At 44.5% G+C, this 16,226-nt stretch overlaps 1 protein-coding gene across 7 annotated transcripts in view; it reads right to left on the reverse strand.

Moving 5' to 3' along the window:
• Positions 1–3,024: 3,024 nt before the first annotated feature.
• Positions 3,025–16,226, reverse strand: part of ATP2B3 (ATPase plasma membrane Ca2+ transporting 3) — a 72,740-nt gene continuing 59,538 nt past the window's right edge. For 3 of the 7 annotated variants that reach the window (XM_053371089.1, XM_053371088.1, XM_053371087.1), the window contains 2 exons: positions 16,027–16,180; positions 3,960–4,088 (listed from right to left, as the gene is read on the reverse strand). In XM_053371089.1, the coding sequence (XP_053227064.1) occupies positions 4,063–4,088; positions 16,027–16,180 (180 nt within the window). In that variant the 3' untranslated portion in view covers positions 3,960–4,062. Of the gene's footprint in view, positions 4,089–16,026; positions 16,181–16,226 lie in introns of all 7 variants that reach the window. The other 4 variants (XM_053371084.1, XM_053371086.1, XM_053371085.1 and 1 more) reach the window with 2 other exon arrangements.

Raw genomic sequence — 16,226 nt, forward strand, 5'->3', positions numbered from 1 at the left:
ATTTATCCAATACCCAAGTTTGGTGGTTTATATATTACTTGTACATTTACAATGCTCTTGATAATTCCCCCCCCCCCAAAAACAAATTGGGTTTACAAACAATATTTTGTAGCACTTGTAGTTTATTTCTCCCCCATTTTTGCTTGAAAGTATTGCTATCCTGGGACTATGGCTGGTTTTCTGCTTTCGCTTTGGGTGTTGTTTTAATAATCAAGTCATTAAAGCAATTTAGCAATCCTGGGGGCTTTTAGCCTGATGGCTTTGTGATTTTTGGATGGCCTCTTCCATTTGGACAAATGTACAAGCGCTTTTTTTTTTTTACTTTATTATTATTATTTATTATTATTTTTAAAAAACCTTTCACCCTCTCCCCCTTTTTACTATGATTTAGGAAAAAAAAATATCCCCAATGAAACGCAATCCCCCCCTCCCTTAGAAGGAATGCCCTTACCCTCCCGCCCTTGTGAAATAGCAGAAACTCACTGATAAACACCTGGCAAATTTGTACAGCAGCAAAGTGATCTCTTTTTTGTTCGGATGGGGTGTGTGTGTGCATATATAAGTCCAGACTGGGACTAAAGCTTTCCTTTGGTGGCCCATTCCGTTTACTTGAAAATTAAACACTTAAGATTTCCATTTTTATTTTTTCCCCCTTTAAACACTCAGATGAGGAAAAAGAAACTTTTTTTGTGTTTTCGTTGTTTTTCTTGGAAAGAAAAGATGACGACAAAAAGATTTACAGATGGGTTTGGCATTTGCCCTTCCGAAGAAGGGATGGCTTTTCTGACAGTGCTGCAGCTGGTATTTTCAAGCAGGTTTGCCCTGGGAAAACGCAGAGTATGTTCCACAGTTTCTAAATATTACAGACTTTTAGCTACGTGTTTTTCATACACAGAGAAAGCTGGGGCTGCAAGGGGTTGAGGGCGACTCATCTTTGCAGCAAAAGAGAAAACAGTCTGGTCAGGGACGGCACCCATGAATCCTGACTCCTTCTCCATCTCCCCCTGGCTGCTGTAGGTGCAGCTCCTTTGTCACCATGTGTGGCAGAACTATGAATGGTTCTTTGGTGGCCTCTGTGTAGCCCCACATTGCGGAACTGTATCAGTGCAGACCACGGCACCAGATACTTGTAAGAAACCCTCAGCATCAGCAAAAGGGTGCTGACCCTTCATTTAAGTTCAGTGGTTGCACTCTGCCCTGATCCGTGCTTGCTGCCATGGAGAGCCAGTGGCAGTTTGGAGCTTTTCGCAGGTTCTTTCTGGCAGGAATGTTGTATAACTGAGGTTAAGATAAGCTGGTTTGGTTTGGAAGAAGATGAACGCAAGCTTAACCTGGTGGAAGCCAGTATTCTCTCTGGGCGATAAAGGCGTTTTTCTGACCTTATGACACCATGTGCTGCTGTGCTGTGAACCTCAACTTTTCTTTCTCTGCCCTCGCCTGCTAGACCAAAGGTTCTCTAAGCGAGAGCCAATGCAGTGCATCCATCCAATAGCGTGTCATAAACAAGGGAAATCACACCCAGCCATGGAAGCTACTTGGTGGCCTCTGATACGGCATGAGATTCTTGATCTCAGGGTCGTGCGTTTGATCCCACCTTGGGCAAAAGACTGCTGCAATTTTGGACTAGATGGTCCCTTTCAACCCTAGGATTCTATGAACTCATTCTCTAACTCTCTGTCCTGACAGGATTTTTGCAGGACTAACATAGAATAATGTGCTATAGGCTACCCTGAACCGAGAGGAAGAGGGGGATATAAACGAGCCAAGAAAACAGTACCTCCTCCCCACCCCCTCACAGCACTTATCTGTGCATAGGATCAAGGTAGCATGTGAGCCAGGAATACACACTGTTCAGCAGCCGGAATCTCTGCCACCTTCAAACGGTTGCCTTGTGATTTTGGCGTACGAGGCAGAAATGTGTACAAATGGTACGCATTCTCTACTGCTAACTAGTATGAGGCACAGCCCACCAGGCCATTCACCCAGACAGGCTGAAAAGTAATGCATGGGAGCTGCAAGAAAAGGCAGCAGTGCTCTCTTTTCTCTGTGCGGCAGACCAGCTTCCCAGTGAGTTGGGCCTCATGGACCTGTCTCCCACCTTGTCACTCCTAAGGGCACCCCAGTCCTTGCTGCCATGGTACCTTTGGGATCTTCTCTGATTGTGGGGATTGCAAAGGCTGAATTTGTGGGTTTGTGGCTCCCATGGTACACAACTGTGTGAAGGAAAAAATAGTGAAGTAGAATGGATATGCATGAAGTCTCCTTAAGGAAAAGTGGAATTTTCTTAATAACCTTGTTTCTCCCAGCCCAGCATTTGCAGGTACTGTCATTGGGTCTGGAGATATGCAGTCCTTGAAACCAGTGTAAAAGGAAAAGCATTATAACATGACTAAACTCTGGAATAAAACTGAATATAAATCAGCATTATTAAGTAAAAATGAGTGGAAGCCAGAACTACTTGATGAGTAGTCATTAACTGCTGGCCACTAAGCCTGCATGCTTTCAAATGTCTTTCCACAACCATGAGGGCTAGAAACCTATTCCTTCATTTTGGGCACAAAATATAAGATTATCAGAAATACAACTTCTTTGCCAGTCTGATCAATGCTTTGAATGAGAAATTTCAAATATCAAGAAAGTTGTTGCTTTCTTTCTTAGTAGATTAAAAAAAAGTAGTTCAATCTTTTATCTTTCCCCCCCTTCTAAACAGTCTCTTTTGCTCAGATATTTATTGGAAGCTGATCAAAATTACCAGCTTTAGGAAGCACTTGGATTGAGAGTACTTCCCGGGCGGGGGCTTGGTGGGCAGGGCCCCATTTCAGGGAGGCCTGGTTTGGGTCAGGTTCTGGATAACTGAAAAGGCCCAAATTTGTGCCAGTGCAACTAGACCCTTAATTTCCGCCACTCTGCATCTGTGCAAGACCCAGCCCACCAGGGCTTCTGCCCCACAGTCAATTCCCACTCCCAAGAGGAAATAACCAGTGTTCTTTCCCTGGCAAACCCTGATATAAAATACAAGCTACAGCAAGCAATGATCTTTTTTTAAAAAAACAAAACAAAAACAGATTTGCCCCAGGCTGAAATTCCCTTGGGGGAGAGGGGAAAGGAGAAAAGAGGGTTTGATAACAGGCATGCGTTATGGTCAGAAGGTCCGTTAATACATCTGTTGGTTGGTATCATATATATATATTTAGGATAATAGATGTCTAGATTATTCCTCTTTTTTCCTTTTTCCTTTTTTTTTGGTTCTTTTTCCGGTGCAAATATAGTTCCTTTTTAAAACTTTTTTTTTTGGGGGGGAGGGGGAAACCTGAAAAGAGGTCCCAGAAATAAATCAAAGCAACCCCCAAACGGGGGATTATCGTGGGTTCGGTGAGTGTGTTTTGTGTCCAAAGAGAAACGAAGAACAGACTAGAGAAATGGGTGGTTGTTTTTTTTTTCCTGTACACCCTCCGGGACTCAGCCACAAACCCCTCATGGGTGATTCTGAAGAAAACTTTTCTCCCCCTTCACAGTTTGTCTATCGCTTTTCATTGCATCAATTCAGTTTCTCGTCTTCATTTGCCTGAGCCAACCAGTGGCAGAAACCGTGTCCATTTCCACCCCGTTAAGAGAAAAAACCTCCAGTGTCAAGAGGAGAAACACCATCTCCTGCCCGCTTTCTTTCCTGACTCACTCACTCAGCTAGTCCTTGTCTCCCAGGAGGAACTGAGCACCCCTGCTGTGCACAAAGTCATTTTGACTGGTTGCATGGTGGGGTTGTGTTAGAGGGAAGTTTCCATGCTGTGGAGCGGGCTAACAGGGCTGGACGAGGAGGTAGGTGTCTTGCTGGCATCCGTGCTTAGGTAGATGCCGCTGTCAATGGCGTTGTTGTTCTTGTTGGGGGATGGTGGGGGACTGGCCCGGAAGCGCCGTCTCGGGGGACCCTCGCTCTCCTCCACGTCTGTATCATCAATGAGGGGGATGTTGTGGATGTAGTCGTTGATCAAGAACTCGGGCGTTGTCATGAAGTTATGGATGGAGGTCTTCGTATCTGGCTTCTCCAGCCCTTCGTAGAGGGAACTACGGAACGCTTTCACTACGCGGATCTGCAGGGAAGGCCAAGAGGAAAGAGAAGAGAGAGAATGAGAGCTTGCCTCTTGAGAGCCGGAACTGACGCCAGGCCACATTGGTGGGACTTGCTAACTTTGTCCTTTGCCAAGCTGGCTTGGTCAAGGAGAAGGCTGAGGAGAAGGGATAGGACCTTGCAGTCCTAACACTTAACTTTCCTCCTCATTCCAGCCCATGTCAGTGCAGGCCAAGCATTGTCAGTGGTTCTCCAGGGTTTCATAAATATCTCAGGTGAATTTGTTTTCAGCCCTGCTAGCTAATTGAGGGCACTTCTATGCTACAAAACAGCATATATCAGCTTTATACCAGTTTAACTGTCATGGCTTCCCTCAGCAAACTGTAGCACAGTGAGGGGGCTAAGAATTCTGTATGTCCCTAATTCCAATTAAAGAGTTACGATTTCATGGGAATGACTGTTAAGCCAGGATAAGTCTGTGATGTTGTACATTTTAAGGTGATGGTAACTTGGACGTAAGCCATACACATTTTGTGTGCTGCATAAGCTCTGCTCTGACCCACCTTCCATAGGCTATAAGCAGAAGCAGAGAGGCCAAAGACAGGCTTGTGCAGCTTTATACAGCTTTATACTGTTCTTGATATCACCTCCCGCTGCCCTACTTCATTTTCTTTGGTTTCTAAGTCCCAAGGCCCGACTCAAAGATGGTGGAAAGAGCGGCCGCCCATGCGGACAACCAGCCCCTCTGCTTTCTTAACTATAGCCCAGTTTTCGTGTGTTTTGTTGTTCTTTATTTTCCATTTCCTCGCCATACCTGGGATATTATTTATGATTCCTGGTGGACATTGATGGAAGGGGTGATTGGGGAGAAAGGTGAGGGGGGACTAAAGGAGCCCTCATCAGCAGTGAAGAACTAAAAAAACTAAAAGGGATGAGAAGAAGAATCAATAGAAAAAATGGCAAGTGCGGATGGTTAGAAGAGGAATGGGGGAGGGTGTTATGTGGCCAACATTTTTTCATTGGGTGAAACAATCTAGTGGCTTTGTAAGGGACAGACAGTGGAGGGTGGAAATGAATTTAATCTAAAGAAAGTGAGAGAACGGAAAAGAAAGTGTGTGTGTGTGTGTGTGTGTGTGTGTGTGTGTGTGTGTGTGTAAAATCCTCTACACTCAGGAAAAATCCTGAACTTTTTGTTTTGAGGTACAGCATTTCATACCTGCTCTGTTTCTTTGCTGCTTGTTTCCCCCCATCTTCTCGCCCCTCAGTCTGGCAATTGACACAGGCGTTTAAAATTCAGTTGGGCTCCCCTTAATTTCCTCAGAGTTGAGAACATAGCAGCTAATTTACCAAAGGTGACAGGGGAGTAGCATGTGATTTCCCAGCTTCAGAAAAAGCTTAAAATATTCTCAGCCTGTCTGGTTTCACGAACTGAACGAACCTGCTGCCTCTTTCAAGGAAGGGCTGGGGGGAAATGGCCCCAAAATAAACAAGCAGTGTGCTTACTGCCATGTCCATCTTAATCAGCCCTGCAGTGCTTTGTGGGTAAAAATCCTACACCATTCTGCTCCTAGCTCAAAATTTCTGGTGCGTTTTGGTGTGGGAGAAGGGGGAACACTTTTTCTCCCATGAGAGAGGAGTGGCTCATCTCGATTAGCGCTTAGGAAGCTGGTGGTGGACAAGAGACGCATAATGTGGACTCGTCTGCATGCCCAGTGAGCAAAAGAAGTAGGACAGAAGCGCAACATTCTAGGGCAGCGCATGCAGTTGGGTGCCTTCATGCCACATCATGCTTTAGGGGCCCAGAATCCAGTTCCTGTACCCAGGAGATGGAGTGGGAAGGATCAAGCTGAGGAGAAGGCCTAAAAGAGAAAGACAAAAAGCAACAAAGCAAAACCCAGAACCCCAGCACAATTCGGAAGCATGCAGGAAAGGCAGAAATACTGGCTCATATACTGAAAGGTAGCTAAGCAAGTAAGAATGGAGCTTAGAGAGAATATGGCATTTGAAGGTCTGAGGCTCCTAAATGCTCTTTCCTCCATTGGGAAGGGTGTGCGGCTATTATGTGAGAAGAGAACCATTTTAGGTTCTACAGTCAGCAATGAGAAAAATATGGTTCTGTTGCTGCTGTTCATGGTAAAGCAAGGAGTCCTACAACCAACTTTCAGCTTTGCCCAGAAAGTGAAAAACAAAACTAGAACCCAACATTTTAATGTGGCTGCTCGGAGTAAACTTTTAGTGAATACACACGGTTTTTTGCTGGGTGGTAAGATACTAGATGGTTCATACAACCATTTGGTAAGCCCATTGTTTCTATTGTTCTGCCAGGTTGTGAGGAAAATCTTCATACTTATCAGAAACCCAGGAAATAAGGGGAGAGGTAAAATTTGTGTTAGCACATGATAAAAACCATGCTGGCTTAACAAGTGGTTACATGTACACTGGTAAATTACCAGCTAGTAAATGGTCAGCTACATGAAGGGAAAGGGGGCAAGTTCCTATGCAATTGTGTAGTCATGAATGTAGCAGGTGCTACATTCTACTTAGGCCCCTCTGGGACTGGGAGTGGAAAGATTTGTCTTAGCATCATATAATAAATCTAAAAGACTAGGAATATGTTCAGTTTACTCTGTGCCATGTTGGCAATGTCATTACTTTGCTCTTCAACCCTGGCCTCTGATTAGTCAAAGAAGGTAATTATATCACCCTGGGTTATACTGCATTGGTTGCTGCATTATGTGTTTAACTTAACATTATCTGTTGAGCCTTTCCCCCCTCAGGGTAACACTGTGCCCCTGCCATGAGGTAAAGCGAGCTTGTTGCCTCAGGCAGATTTTGTGCACCATTAAGGGCAGCAGAGTTGGAGACCAATCCAATGCATGAAGTTCAATCCACCAGGATGTTCTCATGCACAAGTCCCACTAAAAGGAACAACTGCTTCATAATGATACAGTGGTTCATTTCAAAAGGGTGTACATATGAGACATTTTCAAGGTTAGTTAGCAGGAGGGAGGCCATGTTGTTTTTCCATCTCATTATGTCTTTGGTCAGCCCTGTCTACCTTAAACAGTGCTCTCCTTTTTGGTTTCCTGGCTCTTTCTTCCTCCCTGAACTGTTGGCAGTTGACTATCTCAGACCAGTGACCTCTCAGCATATCACCATCTACAGGGCAAGTTTTAAACGTTTCTGAGCACAGTTCAAAGTGTTGGTGCTGACCTTTAAAGCCCTAAACGGCCTCGGTCCAGTATACCTGAAGGAGCGTCTCCACCTCCATCTTTCTGCCCGGACACTGAGGTCCAGCACCGAGGGCCTTCTGGCGGTTCCCTCCCTGTGAGAAGCCAAGTTACAGGGAACCAGGTAGAGGGCCTTCTCTGTAGTGGCGCCTGCCCTGTGGAACGCCCTCCCACCAGATGTCAAAGAGAAAAACAACTACCAGACTTTTAGAAGACATCTGAAGGCAGCCCTGTTTAGGGAAGCTTTTAATGTTTAATAGGTTATTGTATTTTAGTGTTCTGTTGGAAGCTGCCCAGAGTGGCTGGGGAAAACCCAGCCAGATGGATGGGGTATTATTATTATTATTATTATTATTATTATTATTATTATTATTATCATCATCATCATCATCATCATCATTATTATATGATTGTTAAGGTTCCCCCTGTCAAAGAAGGTAGATTGCCAATCATCATACTGGAAAGACCTAAATCACTCTCAGAACTACATTTCTCACAAGAGGCAAAAAGCTTTTGGGGGGCTGGTGGGGGGGTTTCTTTTTAGTAGATAAAGACCTAAAGGGCAAAGGGTAAAAAGCAAAAATAAAACAGCCCTCCATGCAGCATGTCTTCATGTGCAGTTTGTCTCTAAAACCTGAAGGTGGAGCAGGGATGCATCACCTTTTCTCTGTCCGGTTCAAATTGTCATAAATGGGTATTGTAACCAGACTGTATGTAGCTCACAGGAGAGTTGAGAGGATGAATTAAATGAGACCTACATAATTTGTAATTCACCAAGCCAGCCCACGAGCTTCCTGTTTTTGGTATCTGCCTGTTGGTGTCAAGTATCTACCAACTGGTGGTATCTACACAGCTGGTGGGCTACATTCAATTTGCAGGGCCAAAGGCTGTGCAGAGCTGAATGAAATGGTCCCATAGTGCTTTTTCCCTCTTAAGAAGGGATGGAAACACAGGATTATTACTGGGGCAGGAAGGGAATCAACTAAAACAATTTGAGATTTGAAATAGAGATATTGGTCGGGGGGGGGGGGGTTGTTTAAAGGAAGCTGGTGATGCCATCAGACTACATTCCTAACCAAGCCGTGGACCCACTTGGAGTGCTGCCCTCTTAGGAAAAGGTTGCAGTGTTGTGCTGTGCAGATGGGAAAGCAAGGTGGTGGATGGTTTGCAGCTGCTGGTACATATAGCAACACGCCCCCCCCCCCAATGCACCACTGGGAGAGTGCAAGTTTTGGATGGAGGAAGTGGAGATGAGGAAAGAGGGGTTGCTTTCATGCTGCAAGAAAACCAGGGCAAAAAACCCAAACTGTGACTTCAGAGAAGCAAAACAGCTCAGACAGACAGACAGACAGACAGACAGTGAAAGATGCCTCCAATTACAGCCTCAGGACACGAAGTGAAGAAAGACCCATGCATTGCTGCAACAGTACGGTAAACTTTCGAGTATTGAGGCCCATCCTTGCTGTTTTGGGGAGGAGACAAGGGAAGGGAGGATTATGAGTTCATGCTGTGCCACTGGTGCCTCCGTCCATGCCCCACAGGCTACCCTCTCGCCCCTGCCCCAAAGCGGATGGTAAGACACAGAAAAGAAAGATGAGCCAGCAGGTTGAGGGAAAGCAGCAGGTGAGGGGGGCAGGATAGGACCCTTTTGGAACATAAGGTCTCAAGACACTGGGCATATAGTGGAAATACATATGATTCAGCATTGGCTCTGCACTAGCAGTTCAGGAAAGGTTACAAAACCCACTGCTAACACTCCCCCCCCCCGACATGTCTGAATTCCAGCCATAAACTGATCAAGTAGCAGTTCTGCTTCTGGGAAACTGCAGTTCTCTGACAGGAGCTATGCTTCTGTAATGGAGAATTCTCACCACCCTTACCAAACTACAATTCCCAGGTTTCCCAAGGGGAAACTGACCTGGGCCAGCCCCACTAACAGGCTGAAGCTTCAAGTGTTCCAGATTTTATAGAATTTACTTTGTACTCTAGAACTCAGATGAAACCACTGATTCCTGAAATTGCCTGCCATCCCTTCGTCTTGGCACTTCTTCCTCAGTAGAGGCTGCCTCGAGGTTCCATATTGTGGTCATGTTAGAGCAGGGGTGGAGAACCTGGTACTCTCCAAATGTTGTGGAGCTCCAGCTCCCATCAGTCCCAATCCAGCATACCCAGTGGCCAAGGATGATGGGAATTGCAACATTTGGAGGGCTACAGGTTCCCCCAGCCTGTGTGACAGAACCACTGGCTTTTATAAGATGAAATTTAGATGCCAGATCTAAACTCCAGCCCTCTTGTGTCTCCAACCTTAGCGAACTCATTCAGACAGGGGAGGAGTTCGGTAATTCAAATTTCAGCAGCACCCTATGCAAGGCAAAAATTTGGCACCTGACCCTTGCCTTCCTTTCTGCTCAATTCACTACTTCATAGTTGTGGTGCCCTGTGCTGCCCCCCTGGGCTGAGTGCCTGGTGCAGTGGAAATGGTTGTGCTGCCCTAAACCTGCCTCTGATTGAGCTACTGTAGGCATCCCTCGCAAGAGAGCCTTCTTATATTAATGGGGGCTGGACAAGTAGAAGCTCCTCCCCTCCAAGAATGAATGACACCACTCACATACATGGGTGGAAGTAAAGGCATGTCTTCAGGAATACCACATGGATAGGTGAATCCAGTGGGTCTTCTTCCTCTCAACACTGTTCTGGATTTTAGCATTTACTTTATTCTAACTTCTGATTGGGGATTTTCCAACTAGATCAACCAGGTCAACCATGTGGGGCCTCTGGATTTCAGATCTGCTTTCTCCTTCATTAAGAGGCCCAAATGCCTGGTGAGCCTCACTCTCAGCTTTCTAAAAGGCCCTTTACACAGTCAGATAGAAACCATATTCTAAAACTGGTTTTAGCAGGCATCTCTCTCTTTGTTGATCCTAAAGAAGCAGCCACTATAGAAAATCTGGACCTTACATAGCTGAGGGCCATGCTAAAATAGCTGAGGGTCTTTCTATCTTTTCCATTCTTTCTTTGTTTGGTGAGGTGGCAAGGGTTCCTGGGAAGGCAGGCTGCATCCTGTACCTGCATGTGATGACCCAAGTCCCCATGAGAAAGCAGAAAGCAGCAGTGATGAGATGAAGGTGGCAGGTGGAGAGAAAACGAGGAAAGGGAGTTGGGGGAGGGAGAAGGGAACACCTTGGCTGGTTTATTGTTTGGGGTTATTGTTTTTTGTGTCTATTTTTGCTTTTTCTTTTTTTTACAAAAACACTACAGGAAATCCCCGGCTGATACTGAGGTGGTTCCATCCATGATATCTCGGCAGCTGCAAAGGGGAGAGAATAGGAAGGGAAAGTTTGTAAGGGAAAGGTGCAAGGGAGAAGGAAGAGGGCAGGGGGTTCATGTCAGGCTCGTGAAAAGGGGTTCCAAAAATAGGTTCCAAAAAAGTCCAATGCAGCCTTCCCCCACCTGCTTCCATCCACCTATTTTGGATTACTGCTCCCATCAGCCTTAGTTACTGAGTTCTGAGGTTGATGGGAGATGTTATCCAAAACTCCTAGAGGGGACCAGGTTAGGGAACATTGAATATTGGGCAGTGAATATTGGGCAGCAGCCTGTGTGAGGCTGCAACCTTCTACTTAGGTATCCAATATATCTTAGACTTGGGTATCGAATATTGGGTTTTGTTTTATGTTGTTTTTGTCATGCATATTGTGCTTTGTGTATGTAATATGAACTCAGCCTCCCTGGGAAGGTGTTAGCGGAACTGGGAGTGTGTCCCTAATACTTCCTATTGTCAACTACAACCAATTATACCTTGATAACATTATTAGTACAGACTTCAACTACCACATTCTGGTTCCAGATTTACAAACATGAATCAGAGCCCAAGTCTTTACTAGCCCTTGTTATGACGACAGCAGGATGGCTATTAGTGGGCAACGAAGTCTGTGTTGTCTTATACATGCTTATCTGGGAGCAAGTCCCATTGAATTCAGCTTATTTCTGAGTAGAGAGGTTTAGGCTTGCAGTGAAAGTTGCAAGTTGTGATTCTGATTATGCACTCCTAGGATGCCTCACGTCATGGCTGAGCTGGCAAATTGTGTACAGATTATAGCTTTCCAGATCCATGGAGGTGGTATTGTAGAGGTCATACAATGCTTATAATACATGTGCCCCATTTTGTGTGTATGTGCAACTGCTCTCACAGTATTGGCCAATTTGATTTTGCAATATAACAAATTCCTGAAAGTATGACCAGGATTTTGCTGTAGTAGATACTTTTACCTCAGCAGTGGAGCACTTGGGTAATTTTAGATTCTGACTAATGTTCTTATGTATGAGAGATGTCTTTAGAATATTTGATTATTTCAATATGTAGCTAGCTAGTCCTTTTGAGTTTGGGGGCTCTCCTGATCATTCTGCTGACTAGGACCTTGGACATCTGCCCCAGAATCCTGCCCTGACAGTATCACTGCTGTTCATGATAAACACAACTAATTTTGTCTTTCTAGCTTATGGTCAGGGAAAGTAACGCTATGATAAAAACATATAAGCAAACATTTAAATTGAATGAATTTTCTTAAAATAAATATTAAAACTCCACCCCACTCTTATTTAAACACTAGCCCTAGCAAATAATAAAATGTACACCCACATCCAGATATGATTCTTACATAGGGTCTACAATACCTGGCACATCTTTAAGAGTACAGGTAACTCACAACTTACGCACATTTAACTTGTGTGCATTCAGCTTTACATGCTTGGCAAAAAAAATGTGCTTTGACTATATGCAGAATGTAAGCCAGTGTAAGTTGAGAGTCACCTGTATATCAAAACAGATGAGCACTTGAGCAGTCAAAGTTTTTCCAAGCAGGCAGCTGCAGCCTTGAAGAAACTTTCACTTGTCACCAACTTGGATGTCGGAGTCTGCTATGAATGGCACAGAAGTCTTGCCAATAACTGCTCAGCTCATGTGTATGAGATATGATGTTAAGGGCTCGTCCGCACTTCCACTTGTTCCACTGCTTTTCCACCAGGGAAACCTGCTGTTTACCACTGAATCAGAACAAACCTGTTTTTCTGCAGATTGATGTTTGTCATAATTCAGCAGTGGGTTTTCCCAGGGGAAAGTGGTGGGACAAGCGGAAGTGTGGACAAACCCTAAGCTACAAGGGGAACTGCAATTGACTTTCCACACTATTAAGAGGTATATGTGTAGTTTTCTGTGCAGGCATCCTGTTGTGTACTATCCCAAGCTGCTGTGGTTGAAGCAATCTGAAATTCATTCACTATGACCCATGCAGTGAGTGGCATTTTATGACACCACTTTTTAAAAAAATCATTTAAAATTAGATCTGAAATGTTATTCCACCTTTATTTTCTTTAATGAAAGACAGTTATGCAACAGGAAAATGCTGTTAAGTGTCTTTCTGTATTAAGGTGTTATAGTGCTAAAACACTGTAAAATAATAATGCTAACTAGTAATTTCTTGCCACCCTGCCACAGCCCTGTCTAGGTAAGCTGCAGCAATGCTGGTGTCAAATAGGGGTGCTGGGTTGTTTTTTTTACTGCTCTGCCTACTACCGATGCTAATTCTTTATTTAAAAAAGATGTAATAAACTTTTGGGATGTCATCCATTTTATCAACATGGTTAACGGCAGTGACCAAAAAGGGTTCTTGGTGTATAGGACTATACACCTCTTTAAGTAAATAAATCTACATTTGTGGAAATTGTGTCACTATTCTGTTCATGTCAGTTTCACCCTAATCATTTAGTGTAGAAGCACTCTTAACACAGAAGCATTTGTGCCACCATGATGAGAGGAGGAAGGTTACATTGGAATCTATCAGGCCTTATTCCAAGAGGTGAGGTGAGATAGCTGCCTGCGGCAGTGATTTTAGGTGTCATTAACAGTTGTAGGACACAATCCACCGGGACGTTCTTGTGCAGCTGCCACTTTGAAGTGAACTGTTACATGGGTTTATTCAAAACAAAAAAATTTTTCCCTTCCAGTAGCACCTTAAAGACCAACTAAGTTAGTTCTTGGTATGAGCTTTCGTGTGCATGCACACTTCTTCAGATACACAGTGTATCTGAAGAAGTGTGCATGCACACGAAAGCTCATACCAAGAACTAACTTAGTTGGTCTTTAAGGTGCTACTGGAAGGAAAAAATTTTTTTGTTTTGACTATGGGTTTATTCATTTCATTATGACTTGATCAGGGGAGCTGCTCAGTATTTTGTGCCATGTGCTAATTAGGGGCAAGGAAGAGGGAGGGTGGGAAGTGCAGTTTGGATTTTCTGTTTCATGCACCAAAATGTTTCAGGTGGTCCCTGTTTATACTGTGAGCCTGAAATGACAAACTCCCCTTTGGAAAAATTAGGGTGGAGAAACCCATTTGCCATCCACAACATGGTTCCTAAAAAAGAAACATAATCATCATCAAAACAAAATAAACCAAAATAACTGACACAGCACTTCCAAGATGCAAGAGGTGGGGGAAAGACCAAAGGCCATTAATGGATATCAATTTCCCAAGGAGCAACAGCAGTTCGCTGGAAGGGAAGGAAGAGAGTTTAATATAAAGGCAGCATTTAAAGAGAAAAAGAGAGAGAGAGAGAGAGAAACAACTGCTGAAATTGCAGCAAAGATTACGAGGCCATACTCGAAGGTTTACATGGTAGGGTGCACACCCTTTGAAAAGCAAGGCCAGTACATGTCATACCAAAAGGTACCATGAAACTGCCACACCACAGCGCTGGCATGACCACCAGCATGGCTTTGATTGGTTAAAAGAAAAGAAAAGAGACTGTTGAAATATTCTAAACAAACCAACTTGCTGAGAATACCTGAGACCTAATCCGAGAGCTGGAGTTCAGGGAGTGGACAGCTTACCTCTTTGGTTCTTTCACTGTCGTGCAAAAAATGAAAAATAAAGAGGGTTTTTGTGCCCCCCCTCCAAGAAAGCATTGGCATAGCATAGTTTCTGAAGAGGGAAGGATAGGTGAGGCGCAGGAAAGAGACTGAGGAGGAAAAAAGGAGCAAGGGAACCACTTTTTTCATTAACATACAGAGGAACTGGTCCAGGACACCCCTGTGGGTGCCTTCAAGAGGCATATTCTCACCTTTTGCTTCTGAGCAAAGTGAAAGGCTCCCCTTTCCTGACACATCCCAGACCCCAGAGTTTCAGTCCTTTCCATAAACATGCTTTTCACTTTTGTAATGCCTTGAGCCTTCAGAGCAAGGATTGTTGTTTTCTCACACAATCTCTTTCAAAGTATTTGTTTATTCAGAGGCTTTCTATAATAAATTCACTTTGAGTGGGGGGTGAACAAGAGCTGCTATGACATCTTCTCTGGACCCCATATGCTGTCTACCATGCATATTTAAACCAGTTTCAAACCTGCTGCGCTGCTTTGGCTCCCAGTCTAGGAACCAAGACATACAAATAAATGTAGTTTGCCGAGGATGCTGCGAATTCTGTTCGAGATCCTTGCCCTGCTCCTCCACACAGAACTGCAGTTCCCAGGGTTCCCAAGGAAGAAGGAGGAACTGTTAAAGCAGTTTGTCTCTAGTGCAAATGTGCCTGGAACCATAGATTTATGATAGCTATCTTACAAAAAGAAAAAAGAAAAAAAAAGACAAATCTACTCAACACCCTGGATTTTTGATGGGCAAGCCTGACACTAAACCTGCCCACGCTGGTTTAAATGGGAAGTGTAGGTGGAAGATGATATTTGGAATCATGTAAGTGAAGATGTTTGCAGCTGCTGTTGAGCAAAGCCTCTTTATTCCAATGTGAATTGCACTACAGCTGTGATTATTAGTGGCCTGAATCAGCCTCATCTGGTGTTTAGAGGTAACAATACGAGTCTGACCTGCCAGCTCATTCTAGTGTCCTCTCCAGTCAGGGGCATGAAGTCACGGTTAGAAGGAAGAACTTCTCCTGTGTTGGTTGACTGGTTCTATGCAAAAAACTGCATTTCTTTTTCTTTTTGGTACTGACTTCCTACAGATTTGCCTTGATCCTCACTATGATCAGCAGATGACTTCATATTTATCCCAGGAATGGTGATGCAATAAGCTGTTATTGTCCAAAAGTTTCATGTTGTGGGGTCTGGTACCCAATCTTTTGCTCTCATCTATGCAACACCCATCCACCCCACCTCAGCAAAACTCTGACGTGCAACAGTGAGTGACACACACCAAACACCACAATAAACACCAATCACCATCAAGATGTGTGGCCAGGCAGAGAAACGAAGCTGGATCCCCAGCTGGTAGTGTTCTATGGTGCTTCAGTTCTTTTGACTGAAGCACAACCCCCTGCCCATGCAGACCCCTCCCTTCCTGCCCATGACCTCACCAGCTGGGGATCTGACTCCAGTCCATTAAAAACCAGCAGCCACTGATAGAGAAGGTGAAAGAGGTGAGCAAACGAAGGAGAAAAGGGGTGCAGGTGGCTAAAGAAGGAGGGGCAAAGCGCAGAAATTGTATGGCTTTATATAAGTTGTAAATCCGGCATGACTGAGACCGGACAGAGAAAAAACTGAAATAAATAATATTGCAACAGTGATTGCAGCAACGAGGGGCCAAGGGGGTGGGTGGGTGGAGTGGATAGAAGAGAAGGGAGGGGATACTGGAGGAGGGCAGCAATAGGATGGGGTTTTTTTTTGTCTTTGTTTGGTTTGGGTTTTTTTTAAAAAAATCACAAGCAGTAAGAGGAAATCAAGACTCACTCCCGGCACCGGCGCTGGCATTTGCGGCGGAGAGAATTACGTGAGTGGGGGTAGAAATATTGGTTACATCGTGCAGTTGGCTGAGGACGGAAGAGCGGCGTCGGACAGCCCCCTGAAAGGAGCCACTTCTCTTGAAGGTGCTAACTACCTCCATCTGCGGGAGAGAAAATGAGATAGAAAATTTGGATGGCAGCGGGCAG

This window comes from Podarcis raffonei, chromosome 17, assembly GCF_027172205.1.
Source record: "Podarcis raffonei isolate rPodRaf1 chromosome 17, rPodRaf1.pri, whole genome shotgun sequence".
Lineage (NCBI taxonomy): Eukaryota > Metazoa > Chordata > Lepidosauria > Squamata > Lacertidae > Podarcis > Podarcis raffonei.